Here is a 25,019-nt window from a genome sequence, read left to right on the forward strand (position 1 = left end):
ACAAAAAAGGAACAGTCCGGCGCTACTTGAGGAGATGCGTCCAGCGGGTCCAGGTAGACGTGGCAGGAGCAAGGGGGTGACGTTTAGTGGGTAGTGTCCTCCAGACAGCTTAAGGAGAGATTGAGTCCCACACTCCGTACGTAAAGGTATTTTACATCTCCAAAAAAAAACCGAAAATGTATCCCCGCAAAACGCAGGTTACCCACATTTTGTAGATCGTTGTGTTGCGATCCGATCGCCACTACTTCGTCCAGTATAGCCCCTTCTAGAGACGTTTGCTGGTCGGTGGTCAGAGCAACCTCTGGGAACTCCTTTGGCAGCACCGCCATTTTCACTTGTCCAGTAATAGCGGCAAAGCTCTCCCCAGGGCCGCCTAACAACCTAACCTAAGCCATCCTGGTTTTTTTCTCTCCCTACAGGAGAAGAGGTGAGAGGTTCTCGCTCGCTCTCTTGCCCTTTGATGGAGATGAGTCAGATTGTTTCTTTTGGTTTCTTTACTCTCCCCTTTTCGGTGGAGTGTTTTCGCTTTTGCTTCCTCTGGAGCAAGTCCTTCGTGGGGCAGTCGGAGGTATCTCCGTGCTTCTGCTCCGCTAAGACCTACTCTCGGAGGATCGTCTAGCCCACCTGGTTGACCCAGGCCGGATAGACGAAACGGTAGCTTGTGTCGCTTATTAGGTCTAGAGGTAGGCTCCCGACCCTTGCTGGAGAAGGTGGTAGCTTGTGTGCCACTTGTGGAGGATAATGATCTCAAGCAAGTGTCAGCCGCCCTTAATGTAGTTTCCTTTGGATTTGGTCCCTTAGAACTTTCTCATTGGTCTCTCCCAGTGTCGCTAGGGGGCATTCTATTCCCTACAACATCAACGGTGGTGTTTTTAATACTAGATCTCATAGTGTTCCCACGAGTCGCTAGGGATAGTCGGTCCACTTCTACAGAGCCCCGCATGTAGAAGTAAGGGGTAAATACGAATGGGGTGCCCCAAGGTTGAGACCAGTAAAGGCTAGTCTTCTATCTAGCCAAGCATCCCTTTGACCTGGTCCCGCCATCTTAGGATTTAGGTTTTTGGTGAGGTTGTCTCCTCTTGGTCAGGGCGGTAAAAGCCGAGACCCCCCCCACACCCTCTACCCGTGAGACATAACCACAGACAGTAGAGGGTGCCTGGTATAACAGACAGGATAGCCACGTCCGGCATAGTTTTATATCTTGGTGCAATTCCTTGACCACGACACTACGGCCAGGGACAAGACAACGAAATACTTCTTAGATCGAGCTAAAGTGCTAGAGGAGATTCCTCCAGCTCCTGAGAAGGAGCTTCCCCACCAACGACAAAGTCTTGCATCTCCTAAGGAAAGATTTGTGATACTAACATAAAATTCCATATTTTTGCCATCTAGATTATTACTTCATAATAGATTTTTGGTGCCTACACAGCTTGATGTGACAAGAAACGTTTTTTGAAAATCGGTCTTCGCAACATTATATTTTTTCCTCAAAAAATGCACACTGGCGTTTTTTTACAAAAGACAAAAAATTTAGTAAATACTAGAAGGGTCATTTTACAAAAAAAATCGGTCATCGGTGGAGTTGGAAAATAGTTCTACTAAAATGTATATAGAGGTGGAGGCAGATGATAGGTAGGTATATAGGGGTGGGGATAGAACTGATAAAGCAAAACTCAACAAAACAATCCCAAATATCATTCAAATCTGACTGTCTTAAAATATCTTAAAAAAATTTGTTTCTTTTTTTAAAGTTTGATGCCCTCTAACGGATAAGCGAAGCATTTTTGTATAGAAGTAATTGTGTCCAATGAACCTATTTTGATTCCAAAAATACGTAATAGTTCTATATCCACGGAATATTGGGACACCCTGAATATGGTAAGTTTAAACATTTTGGAAATATTTCCACTTTTATGTCAAACATGATATTTATCAGTAACAAGTATTATGTTACAAAGGTCTTATTTTACTTAAATTGTCATATAATATTAATAAATATTTTCTTGTATATTCATAGAGTAACAAAAATATTTTACTAAAAATACAAAAGTTGTAAATGTAAGTCTACATGTTTTTAAATTTTCTTGTTAATTTTACAGCTAGTAAAATTTATATTCATAAATTCTACTACCTATGAAAACTACTCTGTTAGAGGGAGGTATTTTGCAAAGCATTATTCATATTTCTGTTTCGTATTTAAAATAGAAACTCCAAAACATGTTTTTATTATTATTTTATGCTGATGATAAAACATTGTAAACCACTTTTATTCCGTGATATATCTATATTTTATTTTGAAAACACCGTTAAATGAAGTAAAACATTTTTTTTTAAATAATAAATATCAAATTATTACAGAGTTTACTTTTATAATACGATCGGCTCGATAATAATAAACTAGATCGAGAAATTAAAGCCGTTTTACCATTAGGCCACACGCTACGCGACGCCACCTATCCCACGTGAGCCCACGTGTTGCAACGTGGGGAAGAGTGTATATATGAGATCTGGGACAGACGAAACACGTGTGATAGCGTGGGATGGGGGCGTGACGTGGTGTGACGTGTTGTCTAGTGTGTACGCAACACATGTAATTAAAGTGAAAAACATACGCACATATCTTCATGACGTGGGGTGGCATGGCGCGGCGTGGCTTGTTGGCTAATGGGGTCCCGGCATAAGTGTTACGTATTCTATATATTTTCCAGTGCACTGAATTTACAACTAGCTGTTAAGTCATAGTCCCGCATATTCGATCTATAAAATAAACTAACATGTCAAAAAACAACATTATATTTATATTTAATATAATATTCTACACTCAGATGCAAAAAACGCAACGGAGAAAATTTTGGTCAAATTTAAAGTGTTATATTTTTGTTATTTTTAGCCCTATTTTCATGATTTTTTAGCAAACTGTATATTATTATATCAACTTTCGTAAACTAAGTCTTTTTTATAAACTTTAGTATTTGGCATATTATACAGGGTTAATCGGGGGATTGTTTTTTTACGTTAACTTTAAAACACCCTGTGCAATAATTTCGTGTGTAAATTTTCCTAAAATATAATTTTGCGACCAGAACCATGACTTCTGAGCATTTTGTTTTTTGATTCATGTCACTACATGCTTTGGTTTTTGGTTAATTTTGAACTGAACTTTAAATGAACTCATCGCGATCAATTTACAATTTTTTCAGTTATCATTACTTTTTGATGTAATTTTTTAATATGACGAGATGGTTTTGGTGACTATTATCGTAACGTCGTATTACGCTGCATTGGGTACTCTATACTAAATTAAAAAAAAACGTTAAAGACTAGCGAAACTGTCCTGGTTTTAATAAACATTAACATTATATATTAACATTAACAGAACTAATGATACGAAAGAAAATATAATACTCAAGTATACAAACAAACAAAAATTAAAAATACGCTAATACTTTGTATTGCGTCCCTTGGCTGCTATAACTGCCTGTATACGTCCGTTCATACTGTCATTGAGGCTGCATATATCATATTGCGTTAAGTTTTCTCATTCTTCTTTAAGAACCAAACGAAGTTCATTTAATGATGTTGGTACCGCTTCGCGACCTCTAATCCTCCTGCCAAGCATTTCCTAAACGTCGAACATGATGGTCATATGAACATGGTAGCATATAGTTCACAATAATCAGCAAAGAGGCCTTGTCATATTGAAAAATTACTTCAAAAAGAAATGATCATTGAAAAAATTGCAAATTGTTGATGGCAAGTTCATTTCGCTCTTAAAAATTAACCAAGGCATGTATTGACATGACCCAAAAAACAAAATGATCAGGAGACTTGGCTCTGACCGTAAAATTATATTTTAGGAAAATCTAAACACGAAATTATTGCACAGGGTGTTCTAAAGTTAGGGTAAAAAAACAACCCCTCGATTAACCCTGTATAATATGCCAAATACTAAAGTTTATAAAAAACTGAATTTTCGAATTAAAGTTGATATAACTATATGCAGTTTTCTAAAAAATTCATGAAAATAACTACTAAAAACAACAAAAATATAACACTTTATTTGACCAAAAACTTCTCCGTTGCGTTTTTTTGCATCTGAGTGTAATATAAGCAGGAAATATATTTTACTAATATTATTTTCTCTCTTTCTTTATTCTTGCATATCCTATAATTATACTTTTTTGCTCAGCCAAAAATTCCTTAATGAGGGGCATTGATTTAAAAATGTTTTAGAAATGTTATTTTGTCTGTGCTGAGAGTAATATTGCAGTAACTTTAATTATGCAAAACCGTACTGTATTTTTTACATGTCAAGTCTAATTTTTAAAGCCTACAATACTTTTTGTCAAACAAGTTTTCGATATCAGAAATGGTATTTCTTTTTGACTTTCAAAATTATGTTTGATTTATATTATTGTTGTTTCATTTGGATAAACTAATATATTTCTGTTATAATCAATTTTTGTTAATATATTTTTAAATGAATATAAAATTATACTACAAAAAATTGCAAAAATAAAATTCTAAATAGTGATAACAAGCCCAAAATTTTCGCCAATGATCTAAATATAGAGGTTATTGTTATTACATAAGCAATTCTTATGCTGGTTGGACTAATTTCAATCTCGAATTAAATCGACTTTCTAAAGTCCAATCTTATCACGAATTCCCAGTCGCACATTCCATTTATTGCATTCCATGCTTGTCTCCAAATTTCTGTATAGATTATAATGTAGTAGTTCTAACAAATGACTTCAATGGTATTATAATGTGTCTTGTTACAAATATAGATATTGATTACAGAACAGCACGAAAGGATGAATATAAATACTTTTTTATATAGGACACGATACGGCAAACGGTTGCTCTACTAATTTTAGGAAAAATATCCTATAAAAACCATTTTCATATTAAGAACCAAACTAATTTTTAATAGCTGATGTACTTTAACTATTTTTATTTATTTTTTTTTAAATATTTTATTTTCATATCTGTCTAATCATATTTTGGACACTTTTCATATGCCTACACTCAGATGCAAAAAATCGGAAAAAAAATCCCTGAAATTTAAAATGTTATGTTTTTCTTAATTTTAGCCCAATTTCCATGATGTTTTTGACAAACTCTATATAAATTTATCAACTTTAATTCGTAAACTGAGTTTTTTATGAACTTTAATTATTAGGCATCATTATACAGGGTTTATCGAATGGTTGTTTTTTGAATTAACTTTAAAACACCCTGTGCAATAATTTTTTGAGCAAATTTTCCTTAAATATTATTTTTCTGTCATCTCTTTTGAGCATTTTGTTTTTTTGTCTCATGACAACACATATGCCTTGGTGAAATTTTAAGCGCGAAATGAACTTGCCACCAACAATTTGCAATTTTTTCAATTATCATTACTTTTTGATGTTATCTTTCAATATACCGAGGTAGCTTTGGTAATTATTATTGTCGTAAATCTTATTATGCTTCATTGGATACTCTATACTAAATAAAGAGTAACAATACAGTCCTGATTTTAAGAAACATTAATAACGATAATAGAACTATTGCTATTAAAGAAAACATCTATATCTAATCGTCAAGTATACAAACAGAAAAAAAAATTGTAAAAAATATTCTAATACTTTGTATTGCCTCCATTGTCTGCTATAACTGCCTGTAGATGTCCAATCATACTGCCAATAAGGCTGTGTAGGTGTATCAGTGCCTTCTATTAAAAGATCAGCCTACGGGCGAGAATTATGACGTCACGCTAGTTAGATATAACGGATTAATAAATATGTTGTAGAATACATGGAAAACATAATTATTCCTCAGATTTTTGGTTTGTATTTTAAAAATAATATAGTTTACATGAAATATACATAATATACAGTTAATAACTACAACATATATACCTATTTATAGTAATAAATACTTTGGCAAATATACTATGAACCATACAAATGCAGCAAATGAACATAAGATAATGGGTTAAATGTAAATATATTTTAAATTTTGGGGTTTGAAAATCGATCTAATTTAACAAAAAACATTCAATATCTACTAATAGTGATGTATTATTATTTGAATTCACAAAATTTATATGTATATTTTGCAAGTATCAATGTTCGAAAAATTATATTTACAAATAATACAATATTATCTAAAAAAAGGCATCAGCGATGGCTATGAAATGAAGATCGCTGGCATTTTATATGTAAAATTATTCTAAAATTTTTGATTTTCTTGGGATTTTTAGGTTCGGGAAAAACGCTGATTTAAGTTTTCATTTGGGTTTTCATTATTTTTATTTGGTTTAAAAAAACGTTTCGGCTAACTATAGCCTTCATCAGTGTTGTGTCGTATGTAAAAATAGTGTCGAATATAATCCAAAAAATTACAGATACAATATAATTCACACCTTATAATGTTTACTGCAAATAATAAACTAATATAAACTTATCAAAAGATGACCACATATTTTTTAAAATTATTATTCTTAACACTAAAATTATCTACATTGACTATGGAGTACGCAGTAAACATTATGTGCGTGGTGTGAATATTTTATATGTAATTTTTTGGATTATATTCGACACTATTTTTTTCATATGACACAGCACTGATGAAGGCTATAATGTTAGCCGAAACGTTTTTCTTAAACCAAATAAAAATAATGAAAAACGAAATGAAAACTTAATCAGCGTTTTTCCCGAACCTAAATTCCAAGAAAATCAAAAAATTTAGAATATTTAGAAACAAGGTTCAAGAATATCAAATTTTCCAAGATTGTAAAATTCTAGTTAATTATTTTATATGTACAGTTATTTAGGGAATGTCATCGATGTTCATTTCCAAGCCAACTAGACGCCGATTTTTTTCGGTGATACGGTATAATTCTTACGTAAAATGTAAATAACATTAGACCAATTAAAACAAAGAAATATGAATTTCTTTGTATTTTTAGTAACACCTTTATTCTTAAAACTTAATTTTGTATTATGCAAATATACCAATTTTATTGTTATTTTATTCATATTCTATTCAGCCATCACTTAAATATTTGATATTAATTTGGTATTATAAATAATCAACACCTTTCATTAAAAATTACTGAACAAATATATGTTATGCTTGACATACATTATATATTATCAAACAAAAACACATTCTTCTTTTAAACTGTATCTGTCTTGTCTTTACAAAAATCTTTTTTAAAATGAACTCAAAGTAATAATCTTTTTCATGATCTTTAATACACATATTCTTTATTTTTCCCTAGATCATAATACCTACTTACGTGTTTGAATCTATCGAAGCTGAACCAACAACACTTGGAGTGGAGATTCCACAATATGAATAAAATAAACATAATTGTCCAGTTTTCATTAATACCATCATATGAGAATATTATTTTTAAATTTATTAAAGATATTTTCAATAGAATTCTCTTGATTTATAATTCGTACCCACTTTTCTTGCTCTTCCGGACACTTTAGGCTGCCTAGTATAACTATCCTTTCCACCAGGAACACAATAAAGATGAGGCATAGCACCAAAAACACACACCACTTAAGTTTTATTGATGAATTGTTAGTGTCTTAAAAAACACACACAAAAATCACGATAAGTAAAAAATGTATGGGCACTTTTAGGTTAAAGCACTTACACAATGTGTAATTTTTCAATTTTTCTATTTTTTTTATGCGAAACCGAGAGTGACCATATATCTGGTAGTAGTTTATGTCACTTAAACACCAAAATAATTAGTTTTTTGCACTACAATAATAAATAATACCAAAAATCAAAGAGTTAAAACCAAAAATCAACCGACAAAATATTGAAACGGAATCTAACCCAATATCTAAGTATGTACAGCTGATGAAGTAAACAAAAGTCCGCCCCCAGGCTGATCTTTTAATAGAAGGCACTGGGTATATCATATTGCGTTATGTTTTCTCATTCTTCTTTAAGAACCAAGCGAAGGTCATTTAAAGAAGCTGGTGCCGCTTCGCGATCTCTAACCCTCCTGCCCAGCATTTCGCAAATGTGTTCTATAGGGTTCAGATCTGCCCAACATGCCCGGCAGTTCGTAGTAGTATACAGGTTGTTAATTTGTTTATTACTCGCGGCAAGAGCTTTATGGTTGAAATATGGCAACCTCGGCCCGCTCGTCGATAGACGACGCGACGGAACGAGTCGGCAGAAATCCCTATAAGTGCAAGCCTTCTCAATAGGCAGTGTTGCGATTCTGTTCCACTATAAGTAACTGTCCAGTTAGCAATCTGTATAGTTGGCAATAATCACCAAAGCCACGTCGTCATATTGAAAAATAGCATGAAAAAGAATTGATAATTGAAAAAATTGCAAATTGTGGCAAGTTCATTTCGCCGTTAAAACTTAATCAAGGCAAGTATTGACATGATCCAAAAAACAAAATCCCCAAGGGACATAGTCCTCACCAAAAAATTGTGCGTTAGGAAAATTTGCTTACGAGGTTATTGCACAGGGTGATTTAAACTTGAGGTAAAAACAACCCTTAAATACTAAAATTTATAAAAAATGAGTTTACAAATTAAAGTTGATATATTTATAGACAGTTTGCTAAAAAATTCATGAGAATAGGACTAAGAATATAAAAAATATAACCCTGTAAATTTGACAAAATAATTTTCCGTTGTGTTTTTTTTTGCACCTTAGTGGATTTCTAACCACAATTTCTTTTAACGCATTATAATCAAGGGCGAAAATAACATTACTCGTAAATTTTGAAGTATAATTAGTGAAAAAAGATAGTTTTGTGTTAATTTATCTACTAATTGAAAATTAAGCTTCATTCAGAACTTCTCAATTAGTGGAATAAATTAGTGGTTTCAATTACAGTTTATACTTTTTTGTTTACGATAATGCACAATATTTAAAAAACACAATTAAAATTAATAGAATATCCTAGCAACAGCTTGCGTTAGTCAGTTGTATCCATAGAGAAAGCCTAATATTTAGTTTATAGAACAATCAACTTTTGATTTGTAACCTCAATTTCTCTTGACGGAAGATAATCAAATGCCAAAATGACATTTCTCTCAAATTTTGAAGTATAACTAGTGGAAAAGTTAAAACTTTGATAACTTTTTCTACTAATTGAAAATGTCTACCACTAGTTTTGACGTTATGAATGCTTACATTGAAATTAAAGGAACAAACTTCTGCGCTAATTGGAACCACTAATTTATTCCACTAATTGCGAGGTTCTGAATGAAGCTTAAAGAATGGAGAAATAGTAATATTATTTTTATAATTTTTATATATCAATCAATTTTTTTATATTATTTGCAACGTTTGAAATTGTTAAACAAATTATTTGTGAACATTTGAAAAAAATAACATGTTTTAATCGGAGCAAAAATCACTTTTATATCTCGCCTGTAATGTATTTTTTTTTAATAATTTTTACTCCTAATAAAACAATATACTATTTTATTGAGCTATATTTAATACTTGGTATATTAAAGCGATTTTATCCTTTAATTAATGTTAAGGCGTACCTAAAGCCGGGCTCAGACGACTCGTGTACTTAGAAATTTTGTAGAAGTGCAAACCTAAAGTATGTAACGTATAGTATATATTGTATAATTTTCATTTCAAGGCAATTTTTGTATTTTTAATATAATAATAGCTGCCCTATATAGCGTTTAACGCCTTGGGAGTAGCAAGGTACAGCTTGCCATGCTAGAGCCGTTCGGTATACAATGTATTTTTCATAACATTTTTAAAAAGAGCTGAAATATATATATATTTTTTATTTATTTATTAATATCTCTGAAACTATCAAAACCTAGTAAAAATATCTTAAGATTATCTAAACTAATTAGAAAGGAAGCCAAAAATGCAATAATATACAGGGTGTTCCGTTTAAAAAAATCATGCCGATCCATTCACTTTTTTGAGCCACTCTGTAGAAATTAAAATAATTTCCTGAAATACATCCTAATACATATTTTAGGTTTACACTTATTCAAAATTTCTAAGTTGTTTATTATAGCAACTACAGATGCTCGACGAACTATTGTCGAACCCTGTATGTCAATAACGAATGTTTGCCAAGCCTGACTTTAGACATCAAGGCAAGGTATGCAATACTGGTTTTTAATACCTTACAACCGTGAACAAACTAAAATTATAAATAGAAAAATCTAACAAGAATAAAATAAATCGATTATTTCGGTGCTTAAAAAATATGATGGGCATATAATAATGCAAACAAGATAAGAAAGATGAATTAACAAATATCTACTAGTTTGTCAAATTTATTTACCAAGAAAAATATACTTGGGGACTTAGCCAACAAAACATTGTATAAAAATACTATAATTTATTTACAAATAATATACTTGCCTTAACAGCGATGTATAAAAAATATTACTAAGTACCTATTTTTCATTCTCTTGGCAAACATATTTAACAAAACAACAATTACTGCTACGAAGAGCCTTAAATAGAATTAATGTATTCAGCAAAAACACGTGAAACAACTTTTATATTCAAATTAAATGAAAAAAGGCCCTTCCAGAGTTTGCTTTAAATTTGTTTTCGTTGAAATAACTGGGAAATTATTTCTATCTATAAAACCATACTGCAAACAAACAAACAAAAAGAAAACTGACATGCTTTATAATGCAGTTAAAAATTTTATATACAGGGTGTTTCAAAAAAACATGTGCCATCTCTCATGGGGATATTCCTGGCGTAAAAATAAGATTTATTTTTCATATCAATATAGTTCCGATTTTGCTTTATTTCGTAGGGTGTTAAGTCTTAATATTTTTTTGATTTATTATAATTTTCTTCTAAGTACTTTTAGTGATTCGAATGAAATTTTGAGGGTAAAAGTTACTATAAGTGCTAGTGATGGGTTGTTATTTAACTATCTGTTATTTTATAACAATTATTTAGAAATAACATAACGCAACCGTTACTACTTCTAAAAAGTAACAGATATAAAATAACGACACGTAGAGATCGACGAAACGAAGTCAATGAAACGAAGTCGGCGCTCTGGACCGCCACGAAATTCGATGCTGCTCGAAGCAATTCCAAAAAACAACTAGTATGGATGGAAAACATTTCGACAACCATCGATACAGGCGAGGCGGCGAGATACAACGCACAACGGAGTGGGGTATGCGCTACGGCGCGGCGCGGCGAACGTAGCTGCATCGGTCGATGGTCGCGTTGGGCTTGCAACAGCTTAAAAATAATAGGATATAAAAGAAGCAGCTTTTTTGAAACAGTTGCGGGTATAACCGTAACCACCGTAATAACAAGGCCGGACAGCTTATTCGTGACGTCATCAACTGGAGGCCTAAACTTTGATTGCATTTGATACACTTTATACGTATATAATGGATATAAACTTTAATTGCACCGAATTTTTAATAAGTAATAATTAAACATAAAATTTAAAAAACATCAGATTGATATCCCATCTCACATTATCCATCGTCATTGTATTTATTTATGCTGTAAGTGTGTCTAAGTTTCTTTTATTTCCTTTTCCAAGTCTATAATTTTTTTTCAACAGTAGTTTTTCAGACGTGTATTTCTAATAGAATTTATGACAATTTTTACAATAAGTTAGCAGTATAAATAGTACATTGCGGAACTTTTAATAGTGGTGTTATTACTTTTAATGTAATCCAAAGATATTTTTGATAAAAATATTTTTTTATAGTGAATTTTGAGAAACTCCTCATGGCTTTGCAAAACTTTGTTAAAAATTATATATTGAAATAAAACTATATCATTTGGAAACCCAAGACTGCCTTTAGTAAGGTTTTTTATAAGTGAATTTTGTTCAATATCAGTGTTGTCTGAAAATGTTAAATTATTCTTACATGTATCGCATTTAATTTCCTTTAAAACAATATAACAGCAATATCCCTCTAAATAAGCAATAATAGGCCTTTCTTCCTTCACACTTTTGATATCTTGTTTAGAAATAGTAATGTCGATGTTAAACCAATCTGATGCTTGACCAATATGGTACTTGTATCGCGTGGTATTTCTTTAGACGAAGTATTGTCATCATAAAATCATAAAAAGTATCGATTTTTATAGAACCAAAACACGTAGATTTTAGGGACATTAATGACTGAATCCTAAGTTTCTTTTTGCCTTCATATAAATGTCGAACACAAATACTGTACTGACTCCCAGCTACTTTTTCTGAATAGAACTTTAAATAGAACTTTTTCACCCTTCTATTATCGATTATAATTACCACGTCCACACACATACCGATAAATCGATGACTGTCAACTGCGGCAATACCACTCCGCCCCTGAGTAGGGGGCGTAAAATATCGATGAAATACATAATATATACTATAAAAAATATCTATTTTTTTATTGTTTTTTTCTCATACTATACACTTGTGAACTTAAAATATTCCTTTATTAAATTTGATTGACAAAAAGTGAGAGATAAACATTTATTGGCTGGTATGATTTTTTGCGTATTCTATTAAAACTATTTTTATATACTATAATATTTTTAAAAACTAGGAAAAAGACATTTTAAAACTTCGAAATATATTTGCTGAGTGCATCGGTCGATTGTTGATGGAGGTTCGAAACAGGTTGGAGAATAACGCATCAGTTGTTTCAGATACATTGTTTTTCAACCTGTTACGAGCATAACGGGCAGAGGTCGAGATATTATGGCGCTATATGTTTCAGTACTTAGTTATTAAGTTTCAATATTTAGGTATTTATTTATTTTGAAAATGAATTTTCAGAATAAATGCCTAAGTAGAAATTCTCCTTTGCGAATTTAAGTGTAAAATTAATTCGAACTCTAGTATGTAGTTGGTTTACTTATAAAGAATATACTACACATTTTCTTATATTGCTATTTATTGACCTCAAATGGTAAAATCATAACTAAGAGCTTCTCGCCCGTCGAGTGAGATGCACCCTGTACACTGCTACGCAATTCAGGCGGATCAAGGGGCAGGGTGTAGATAGATCGGAATGTATAGGTATAGACGAGTGGCGGCATTTTGGCTTTTTTATATCGCAATTTGTAAACAGCGCTTATTTGTAAACAACCACAGTTTTAGAGAGGTATTTTAGATAACAATTGATATTTAGAAATGTTTTGACACCCTGGAAATACTACCACCGAGAACGTCATTGTTCATTGTTGCAACTTGGAACTGCGTACTGCGAACTAATACGCCTGGGGCGCTATTCTGTACAATCGTCGGTATCGGTAAGTTACCGACAGCTATCGATTTTGTATGGCCAATGAGCGTCGTGTTGATTGTTGTTGTCATAGTTTTAGCTGTCATTAATAGGACATATAGCAAATTTGTACCGACGACTTTCGGTATCTCTACCGTGAGGTTAACAAGGGCACGGTAGAGATACCGATTCTCGTCGGTACAAATTGGCGATATCTGCCATAGGGCCGATCGGTAACTATGACAACAACAATTAACACATTTTTACTATATACAAATACGTATCGAGAGCTGTCGTAACTTACCGATATCGACGATTGTCGATGCCGTGTACAGAATAGCGCCCCTGGCTGTGACCGCCTCATACTCTTTCCTACTCAGATATTTAGCAATAAAATAAAGAAACCTGTTATTTTTAAGCTGTTATTTTAAGTTGTTTTTTTATAAATAACTAAGTTTCAACTGTTATCTAAAAATAACAGTTTTGCCCATCACTAATAAGTGCTACATATTTTAATGCTAAAAAATTGTCGAAAAATTCATCAGGGACGTGTATATATAGTCTATCCAACGAGAAGATCCTTGACAGTGATAGATGTGTCTGTCATTTTAATTTCAAAGTAGTTTATTTTATTTTACAAAGAAATAAGTTGGTACAACTGGAACGCATAGATATATTGAAAATTTGATTGTCAAGATGACAAGTGATTACTTCAAAATATTGTGAAAAAAATTGTATAAAACTGGAAAAATGTAATCGAGTTATTTTATTTAATAAAAACGGTATGTGTTAATACAAAACAAACAAGAACAAGACACTACATACCGAAAAAAACATAAAAAAGAACTATTATTTACTTTCAAGCTTTATGAAACTACCCGCATTTATGATTATATTTATTAATATAACTTATGTACAAATACAAATTTGTAATATTCCACAGGAATAAATAAAACAACAAAGGTAAATAAAACAAACTATTTTATTAATAATAACACCTACCAAATTTTATACCTTAAAGGTTGATTAATTAACTTTAATCTTAATTTTTTTAAACCAGTACCTTTTGACATTATTTTTCTGCAGTACTAAAATCCATTATTTACCTATCGTGTGATGTCGATATGTTACAGCTACTCCAGTTTTTAGTATGTGTTTAGTTTGATCCTTCTGCCATATACAAGATGCACTTATCTACGACGAAATGGTATACAAACATTATCGATGGCAACTTCTTTGGTGTATAAGACTTTCTGCCTGGGCAGCGAGTATTAACCATAAACTGTGCTATGGGTCTACAGTTAATTTTCACTCGATTTTTCCTCCACTTGACTTCAAAAGACACAAAACACACGTAATAATACGAATCAAAATGCATCATCTTCCAAAACGCAGGGTATTTAACAAAAGTTGACACAAAATTATAACCTATAATTTGGCAAGACTTTGACAAGCGTCAAAAATGACAAAAATCTAAAGGCGAGTTCATACGCATCGGCGTCCGTTTGTCGTTCATCGTTCCGTCAAACCAATAAAATTGAAATACGATCAGTCATTTTTTAAATAAACCAATAAAACTGGTTAAAAACAACAAGACACGACGCATGACGGGTTTATATTTAAACCTGTATATGTACAAATACAAATTTGTAATATTCCACAGGAATAAATAAAACAACATAGGTAAATAAAACAAACTATTTTATTAATAATAACACCTACCAAATTTTATACCTTAAAGGTTGATTAATTAACTTTAATCTTAATTTTTTTAAACCAGTACCTTTTGACATTATTTTACTGCAGTACTAAAATCCATTATTTACCTATCGTGTGATGTCGATATGTTACAGCTACTCCAGTTTTTAGTATGTGTTTAGTTTGATCCTTCTACCATATACAAGATGCACTTATCTACGACGAAATGGTATACAAACTTTATCGATGGCAACTTCTTTGGTGTATAAGACTTTCTGCCTGGGCAGCGAGTATTAACCATAAACTGTGCTATGGGTCTACAGTTAATTTTCACTCGATTTTTCCTCCAATTGACTTCAAAAGACACAAAACACACGTATAATACGAATCAAAATGCATCATCTTCCAAAACGCAGGGTATTTAACAAAAGTTGACACAAAATTATAACCTATAATTTGGCAAGACTTTGACAAGCGTCAAAAATGACAAAAATCTAAAGGCGAGTTCATACGCATCGGCGTCCGTTTGTCGTTCATCGTTCCGTCAAACCAATAAAATTGAAATACGATCAGTCATTTTTTAAATAAATCAATAAAACTGGTTAAAAACAACAAGACACGACGCATGACGGGTTTATATTTAAACCCATCCATAGATAACTTAAAAATTATTAGAAACTTTTTTTAGTAAAATAAATAGATTGGTATGGGACGTCATCTGCTTTTCTTCTGTCATCGTCTGTCGAAATCTTATATACATAATATATAAGAGATAATTATACGAGTGATGTAAACCATATTCGAATTGTTCTTTAAAGATTTCAAAATTTATTTTACCGTAGATTTTATGTGCAATTGAGAGTAAATCGTAATAATAAGATTTTATATCTTCTTCTTCACCTTGTTTCCGTGTACAGAATTTAGAGTTTAGTTTACGTAGTGATATTTCACCTCCAAACTCTAAAATAAAATCTTTTTTGATATCGTTCCAGACTTTATTAAAACTGTTTTTGTCATTAACATATTCCTTATACCAATAAAAAGCTGCCTTTTCTAAGTAACCTTCTAAATATTTTATCTTAAAAGCATAGTTCCCCAGCCATTCTTACTAGTTATTTTATCATATTCTCGAATAAAAGAAATTGGGCAGTCGATTGTAGGGTCAAAAGTAGGTGGCGGTATAAATTCTGGTAGAACAGGTGTTTTTACAAAAGACATTGTAAATATATTTAAAAAAATCAATTTAAATAATAATAAGACAAATAAATTTTAAACTATCATTAAAATATTATCGCTCAGTATATCACGTAATATAATACATTTCTTAACACACACAATGCAGTTCCAACTAAGTCAGCAGTTTTTGTAAAATGAATCAAATAAATATGGTCGACTTCTTTAGCACTCATATTTCAAAATTAAAAATATTCCTAACAAGAATAATGTTTTCTAGGTCAGTGTCATCTTTGACAGTGTTTTTCAACCAATAGGTTAAATTGTAAGGTTTAAATAATAAAATTCTCATATAAAAATTATATTTATCATGGCAACACTAAAAATCATTTAAAATATATATCATTAATATACTAGATGTCGATTTATTTGTGTATCCGTATCATAGAATTAAAATAAATAAATTATCAATAATAAAAATTGTCATTATTCAGAAAAATTATTACCATATGCAGTGATAAAATAAAAATTAAACAATAGATTCGACAGCATTTTTTGTCAAAGTGGTGTAAAAAAATACTGGACATTTAATGAAAAAATATATTGGATATTTGTTAAAAAAATATACCTACACATTATTGAATAGAAAATATGTAAAATAAAATTAATATAAGAGATTCCTAAGTCTTAATATAAATTCTGCCATCTCCAATTATTAACAAAATAAACCACAATAAATAAATTAATTCGTCCTACCAAATAATTAGGCATTTTAAATATGTAATTATTTAAGTCAGTAAATGTAAAATAAAAATGTGCGAGCTTCTTTGTTGCTATCGAAGTATTAAAAAAATGATTTTATTTCGCATATATGTTTTAGTATTTTAATTATATTTATTTCGCCATGTTTTAAATATATAAAGTAGTAAAAACAAAATGAATAAATGAACTTAGATTCTGAGAGACAAACCGAGAGAAAAAAATATCTACTAACTACCGTAAAATGTTGTAATTATGTAATTGGCATGCACATTATTCGTAAATTAATGAATATTAATATAATTATAATTTGTTAAAAAGAGAATATATATTGCCATATATAATGCTAAGTTCGGTGTCTCCATCACATACGGAGGTTGTGCGAAAAAAAATATTTATTAAAAAACATAGTTTTATATTTAAAAAAGAGAGTCAAAGAGTAATCGTATCTACTACATATTATTGCTGGATTTGGTGCCTTCAGCACATACGGAGGTGTGTAAAAAATTGTTATAAAAAAACAGTTTTATATTAATAGTTTTATATAAAAAATTACATATTATCGGCGGGTTCGGCAGTTTTTGTAAAACGACTCAATTAAATATGGTCGCCTCCTTTACCACTCACCAACTCACATACGGAGGTGTGTAAAACATTTATTATTTGATAAAATCCATAGTATTATATTACAAGAGAGCCGGCGGCGCCTCCACCACATACGGAGGTATGTGACATTGTTTTATATTAGAAGCCGGCGCCTCTGCTACATATTATTATCGGGTTCGGCGCCTCCACCCCATATGTCTCGACCCATTTTGTGGGCTATGACTAGGGGCATAGCGGAATGAAACAGATGATTTAATTTAATAATCAATTTAATTAATTTAAGAATAATGCATTAATTATAAAAATAAATATGTACTTACATATTATATTTATGACGAACATCATCGCTGGCTCGGGGGTAGTGTCAGGGTAGTGTAACGTCAATGCCGGAATCTCGACCGCGACCTTATCGAACATCAATTCTCGACTATCGACTGTCTGACTGTGTGACTGTCCCCCCATAAGGTGACATTTTTATATTTATTGGTTCGTTACGTCGAATCATCATCGAATCAGCATTATTTGTCTCTCGGTGCGATGACCGGTGCGATGACCGCGTTAGTGCTGATGTGATGATTTTATAAATTCGTAGTATTGAAAGGAAATATTTTCGCAATTGCCAATTATGCTTATAACGTTGATTTTTAAAACTTTACTTCTGTTGCGTAAATGCCAATAAACTTTAATTATTTTATATTTCCTTTCAATCGAATTATTAATTTACGAAATATATTTAAGTTATTTTATATATCCAATAATTCCATCCTTGACAATATATTTTACCTAATTTATTACTAAATATTATTGCTATTATAGTTATTACTACTATTAGTGAAACCTACAGCAATTTCAAATAAAAAAATAATGATATTTAAGATAATTACAAAAAACCTAATTTTAAAAGTTTTAACATCCTGTAACTCTAAAACTATGCATTTTTATATATGTAATGTTTATAGAAAAAAATTGTCATATTTTTTGACGAAAAATCATTGACAAAGTTTTTTATTAGAGTTGGATCAAAGCAAATTAATAAAAAAAAATTATCTCGTCAAGGAGGCCAAAATCGACAAAATATCAAGAGACAACTTTCAATCAGCATTAAACTGCTTACACTATTTCGCTAAGAAGAGAAAAACAGTCAGTAGCGTACATACTTTTTTTTAAAAAAATATCCCAGTGATGATCGATATGCACGTCACCGGTGAATATATCGACACATTCTTAGCTTTAAAATATGTCGTATGTATAATAACTTTTACCCTCAAGATTTCATTCGAAACGCTAAAAGTACTTGGAAGAAAATTATAATAAATCGAAAAAATATTAAGACTCTAACACCCTGTAGCTACGAAACAAAGCAGAACCGGACCTATATTGATATGAAAAATAAATCTAATTTTTACGTGAGGAATCTCCCCTCGAGAGATGGCACATGTTTTTTGAAACACCATGTATAATTTTTATTTATGTACGTTTTATACACTTAGCCACCAAGAAAATTAGAAATAAAACAAAACAAAAAAAAGATGAAAAAGGTTTACTATCCAACGGGCATTGACTTTGGTAGGTTAAAAAATTCTAATATATTTTATTTTATAAAAAAAATATGTTTTTTTGCAAAGATCGCTTGTACATAAAAATTTTTGATCGAACTGTCCGTGCATGTAAAACTATACCTAGTAGTACTTTTCTTAGTTGTCACCATTTAGTAGGCCAGGCGTGTGTTTTTACAAAATTGAACGTAAACGGTGTGTCATATATTTTCAGGTTATGATAGTTACTCGTTTTCTGTGTAAAATACTGTTATTATTTCTTTTCTTTATATATTAATAATTTTGTTTTGTTTCAGGATCTCTTACAGTTAATGTTAGCGTTTTGCTTCTTAGTTTAGCGTCTCCAGATGAATCTAGTTTAGTAAGTATATTTTTAGAAATATGTAGTTTATTGTAGATTAGGTATAAAAACAATTTAATAGTAGTTATAACCATAGACAGTTATTTGTATCGAAACATCAAAATTTCCTTATTTTTGTTAGTTGAAATTTTGACAATTGAATTTGTCAGTTGAATTTGTAGATGAATGAATGTAGTTTTCGATTGAAGAATTTTATCATTTGGTCTTAATTTAAGAACAGTTTATGTTAGTATAGAAAAATTTTGTAGAAAAAAATACAGGGCAGTTACAATTTGTACTTATGCTTTTCAGGGTTAACAAATACAGGATGTCCCAATATTCCGTGGACATAATTTTTGAATCAAAATAAGTTCATTCGATACAATTTACCTCTATATAAAAGTGCTTTGTTTGTCCGCTATTTTATTGTTGTCCTCTTTTAAATATCTTAAGAACCGTTATTCCGTTTGAATGAGATTTTGGGTGTCTATGTTTTGCTAAGCGCTTTAGCATTTGACATTCACCAAAATCAAGAAATAGTACAGGAACGGCGAAAACTACCCCCACCCCTACATAAATTTTAGTATAAATATTTTCCAACTCAACCGACCACCGATTTTCTTTTTGTAAAACATTCCTTTTAGTGTTCATGGTACTATATTTCTCATCTCTTGAAAAAAAAACGCCACATGGCATAGTTTTTGAGAAAAAAAAATTTGGAGAATTTGTTTTTCGACAGCAGACCTACCTACAAAATATACAGGGACTTATTTAGGAACAAATACGTACTTTTTGAATCAAAATAAATTAATTGTGCGTAACTTACCTTTATATAAAAGTGCTTCATTTGTCCGTTAGAGGGCATCAATAAAAAAACCGAACGTTAATTAATTTAAAAGTTATTAATTTTTTCAAGCTTTTATGAACCTTATTGTCAAATATAATTTTTAATACTAACGTAAAATTTCATATTTTCACCTACTAGATTATTAAGAGCATAATAGATTTAATCTACGACAATGCCATTATGACACATTAAACATTGTCATTTGGATGTCATGGCTTTCATAACAGCACTAGTGCTATTATGAATTCATAATAACACGCAAATTTTATAATAAGAAACAAGCAAAAAAGGTACCTAAATACGTTTATTTATTGTAAACATTAATTATAATATCAGTAAAATTAGTTAAATTAATTCCAGACGATGACAGGTGAGTTGAATTTTTAGAAAGTAAATTTATTACATGACACTTTTTTCTTATTTTCTTTGGAATTTTCTATATTGCTCTCTGCTACTGTGTTAGAGCGCCAACCACCATGTCTTTTAACAGTTAATAAATCCACTCCTGAATCTGAAGCAACGACGCAGACGATCTACGAAAACAATGTCCAGTGTATTGTTGTGGATTTGGAAGACTTAGGAACAATGCTATTTTATACGGCATTTTCCCTAAAGTATTAATGCCAACGGGTTGCTTAACACACTTTCCATTTCTGTACCCCACAAAAAATTGAGTATGCTCTGTGTTGCTTGGCCGCATAGCTACATATCTTCGAACCATTTCCACCATATTTATTCCTTCAACATTCCCTTTCGTTATAAAAAAATCTCGTGATATCTTTGTTTTCGTAAATGGAATAATGACATTAATGCATTGTCCTTCATCTTTAACATTTTGCAGCTGCAGATTTGTCAATTCGATACGCCGGCAGGCTCCCGCAAGTCCCACTATCAATGAAACTTTTGTCAGGAAATAAGTTTTCTCATCGGCTTCCAACAAAAAACGAGTTATGTCTCTTTTCTTGAAATTCTCGATTTTTTTTACTGAAATCCTTCCGATGTTCTTTTTAGAAATGCCATTAAATGGACGTACTTACTAATATCTGTATTTTTCTTCACTGATATAACTGAAAGTAGCATGGAGTAATATACCCAAAGTGATGAAGCCTTCCTATGTTTTGGAATATGTTCAAAATATGCCAGGGAAACCTTTTCGTTACTACTATTCTTGATTCCTTTCCCTTTATAGCAATCTTCAAGTTTTACATAGGCTTGCTCGTACGTTTGTCTTGATTTTTCGTGAAGTAGGGAATCGACAATGTTTTGCGAAATGCCTTCAATATCCGAAGGGACACTTTCAGAATCAGAATCACCCATATTAATATTATTTTTTGCTTTTTGCTAAAACTGAAGGTTTAACACAAAATTGAACATCAATAATTGAGTTGTCAAAGTCGAAATGGAAACAATCAACAAGCACGGTTACCACGGCGTCGACTAATATAGGCACCTGATAATTTTCAATTTTAATTTTTATGAGGATATCTCTGATATTTTAAATTAATCTTTTAAATTAATCTCTTTGGATCGTCCCTCGTGTTCCGTCGTAGATTAAATTTTGAATGATACACGTTCGATACAAACTTTTTAATGAAACTTGTGTAACTAACGCCTCGTGGCTTAACGTTACAGGCGTTCCATTATGATGTTCGTATCGAACTTGTATCATTAATAACTATTATATGCCGCCATAGCTTGATGTGACAAAAATATTTTTTTTCTCAAAAAGTATGTCCATTTTTTTACAAAAGACAAAAAATGTAGTAAATGCTAGAAGGATCATTTTACGAGAAAAAAATCGGTCGTCGCGTCGGTTGAGTTGGAAGATATTTATAGTAAAATTTACCTACGGGTGGGGGTAGTTTTCACATTTCCCAGTATTTTTTCTTGATTTTTGTGAAAGTCAAATGTTAAAGCACTTAGCAAAACATAGACAGCCAAAGTCTCATTCAAATCGGAATAACGGTTCTTAATAATATCTGAAAAACTCTGTTTATTTTTTTAAAGTTTGGTGCCCTCTAACGGACAAACGAAGCTCTTTTGTATAGAGGTAAATTGTGTCCAATGGACATATTTTGATTCAGAAAATACAGAGTAGTTCTATGTCCATGGAATATTGGGACAACCCTGTATTCACGTTCATTGTAACACATTGGGAAAACCATGTCACATTCATTGTAAACATATAAACATATACGGGGTGTTAAAAATAGTGTAGCAATTTTCAGTGGGTGATACTTAGGGTTGCCAAGTGTCCTCCTTTCGGGAGGACTGTCCTCCTTTTAGAAGAAAAGTCCTCCTGCCTCCTTTTGCACCCAAATGTCCTCCTTTTACAATCTTTGACAAAAAAGTTCTTTAAACCATGATTTTTTGCTCAAAATAATAATTTTTCTGTAGCCTATAATAATTTATCGTTTCCATTTTATTTTGACTTTCTTTAATCTCTATGCTATTTCGCCCATTCAGCTGTCATAAACAAGATTGCTTCTGCGTAGGTATTTCAGTTTTAGTTTATTTCTGTGAATCAACGATTCACTGTCGTGGCTGTATTTTATACTTCGTTCAAATTTCTACTAGTTACCAATCAAAAAAAATTCATATTATAATTCCGCTAATACTAAGATTGACGCATCGTAACCTTCAAATGGAAATATTTTGAAACAGTTTCGTTTCAAACTAAACGAAGAGCACCTTTATCTTACGTAAAAAACTATTTTCGGAACGAATTTCGGACTTGTTTCATACTGTCTAGTATTTGATTAATGACAAATATTAAATTGTTCAGTAAAACAAAGAAATTTTTTGAGAATATTTTGATCCATAAACTAAATACGGCGCAGAATATAAAGATACCCACGACTTAAACTTAATATTAGTAGATATCATAGACAAATATATCTACAATACACACAGTCCTAATTATTCAGATGCAAATGGCCATTGATCCAGTAAATTAATGATGCGTTACTAATTTACGTACTATCTATGTTTAGGTTATGTTTATTCATGGTGCTTGAATTTAACATATATACCATTGAAATAAAAGCGTCAAATATCATATTTTGTAATTATGGAAAACCATTATTATTTCAATACACTTTTATATTATCACGAAAATCTTAATGTTTATTTTTGCAATATTATGAAGTTCAAAAAATCGTACAAAAATACAGTAAATCAGGATCGACGATATAGAATATAGGGCGATTCACGGCGATGCATACGTTAAACGTTTATGGAGAACCGGGCATAGGATTTCTTTGGAAAATTTGACTTTTTTTACCTGTTTCATCTATCTAAAATATTATCAGCATTACAGTGTTGCCGGATCATTTGAAAAGTGATAGCATCTTTGTTATTTTAAATGGAATACCCAGTATATTATTACATTTTTGGAAACTACTTTCGTATCATTGTCATAAATATATACACAGGGTGGTCCGAACTGTATTCCGGAAACTTCGGCAGCATATTCTGCTGAAAAAAATAAATAAAAAAATTCGTATAAATGTATGTCCTAAAATGCTTAGTTACGGAGATACAGGGCGTAGAAGTTTCATTTTTATTTCGATTTTTTCCAAATAATTTCTGAAGTAACGTCAATATTTGTGTGAAAATTAGTGTCATAATATAATATATAATTTTGGCATGAGAAATTTGATTTTGATGTCAATATCACTCCTACTTGTAGGGGGCGCCACCTACATATTTTTTAACTGGTTTGAAGAGTAATAACTTTTAGTCCGTACCTGTATAAAACTACTATGTAAGAAAATATACATTTATGACATTTTTTACGTAAATAAGGTCTCTTGGGAAAAATCGCTATCAGTAATGGTTCTCGAGATATTTCGAATCGAAATTATCAATACCTGCCATCATTGACATAAATTAAACATGTTAACAAATAGTTATTAGACTGAAATCATAAATTTGAAATATTTTTTTATATTTTATTCTTCGCAGAAAAATTTATGATTAATTTAAAAAAATAAAAATTTCCGGAATTTGTTATTTCAGTCAAATAACTATCCACTCAGCAACGTGTTTATTTTTTGTCAATAATGACATGTATTGACTATTTCCATTCTAAATATTTCGAGAACGGTTACTCGGAGCGATTTTTACCAAGAGACATGTTTACGTAAAAAGTCACGGAAATGTATATTTTTTCACTCAGTACTTTTATACAGGTACGGACGAAAAGTTATTACTCTTCAAAACTGTTAAAACACATGTAGGTGGCGCCCTCTACAAATAGGAGTCATATTGACATCAAAATCAAATTGGCTGTATGACAAAATTGAGCTTCTTACGTTGACTGGTTTGAGCAGGATCGTGATTAATCAGTATGTCAGTCACTTAAGGATTTTATATATTATTTCTTCTTTCAAACCGAAGATATTAGCAAAATTATAATAAATACCAAAAAATAAGCCCTTAATTACCTTATTTTTACAAAACGATATCAGTAGCCCTCTTGATTATGCCCATTCTAACAAAAAAAATAAGATAGAATACCATAATACCAGATGTATTATTATCTAATAATTAAGATATTAATAACAGTGAACAAGAAACTATGATTCAGTGAAGTCATGGTAGGCCTCGTGGTAGGCTTTGGAAAAAAGTTGCTTTTGACGTAATAGTATAAACGTCAAATTGTTATTAGATCAACATTTTCATAGTCTTGGCAGCTTTTTTTATCTTTTAATTGCTTTTTCATAATGCCTTTATTATTTGAAGTAGTTGAAGTTGTTGACATTTTGAAAAAGCAATTAAAAGATAAAAGACTTTCAAAATGC

General features: G+C 31.1%; 1 protein-coding gene across 11 annotated transcripts in view; it reads left to right on the forward strand.

The window, feature by feature from the left end:
* Positions 1-25,019, forward strand: part of LOC115886812 (glycine receptor subunit alpha-4) — a 440,445-nt gene that overhangs the window by 344,356 nt on the left and 71,070 nt on the right. For all 11 annotated transcript variants that reach the window (XM_030906104.1, XM_030906106.1, XM_030906108.1 and 8 more), the window contains exon 5: positions 19,324-19,388. In XM_030906104.1, the coding sequence (XP_030761964.1) occupies positions 19,324-19,388 (65 nt within the window). The remainder of the gene's footprint in view (positions 1-19,323; positions 19,389-25,019) is intronic.

This window comes from Sitophilus oryzae, unplaced genomic scaffold (genome assembly GCF_002938485.1).
Source record: "Sitophilus oryzae breed Bouriz unplaced genomic scaffold, Soryzae_2.0 scaffold_499_pilon_pilon, whole genome shotgun sequence".
Taxonomy (NCBI): Eukaryota; Metazoa; Arthropoda; class Insecta; order Coleoptera; family Curculionidae; genus Sitophilus; species Sitophilus oryzae.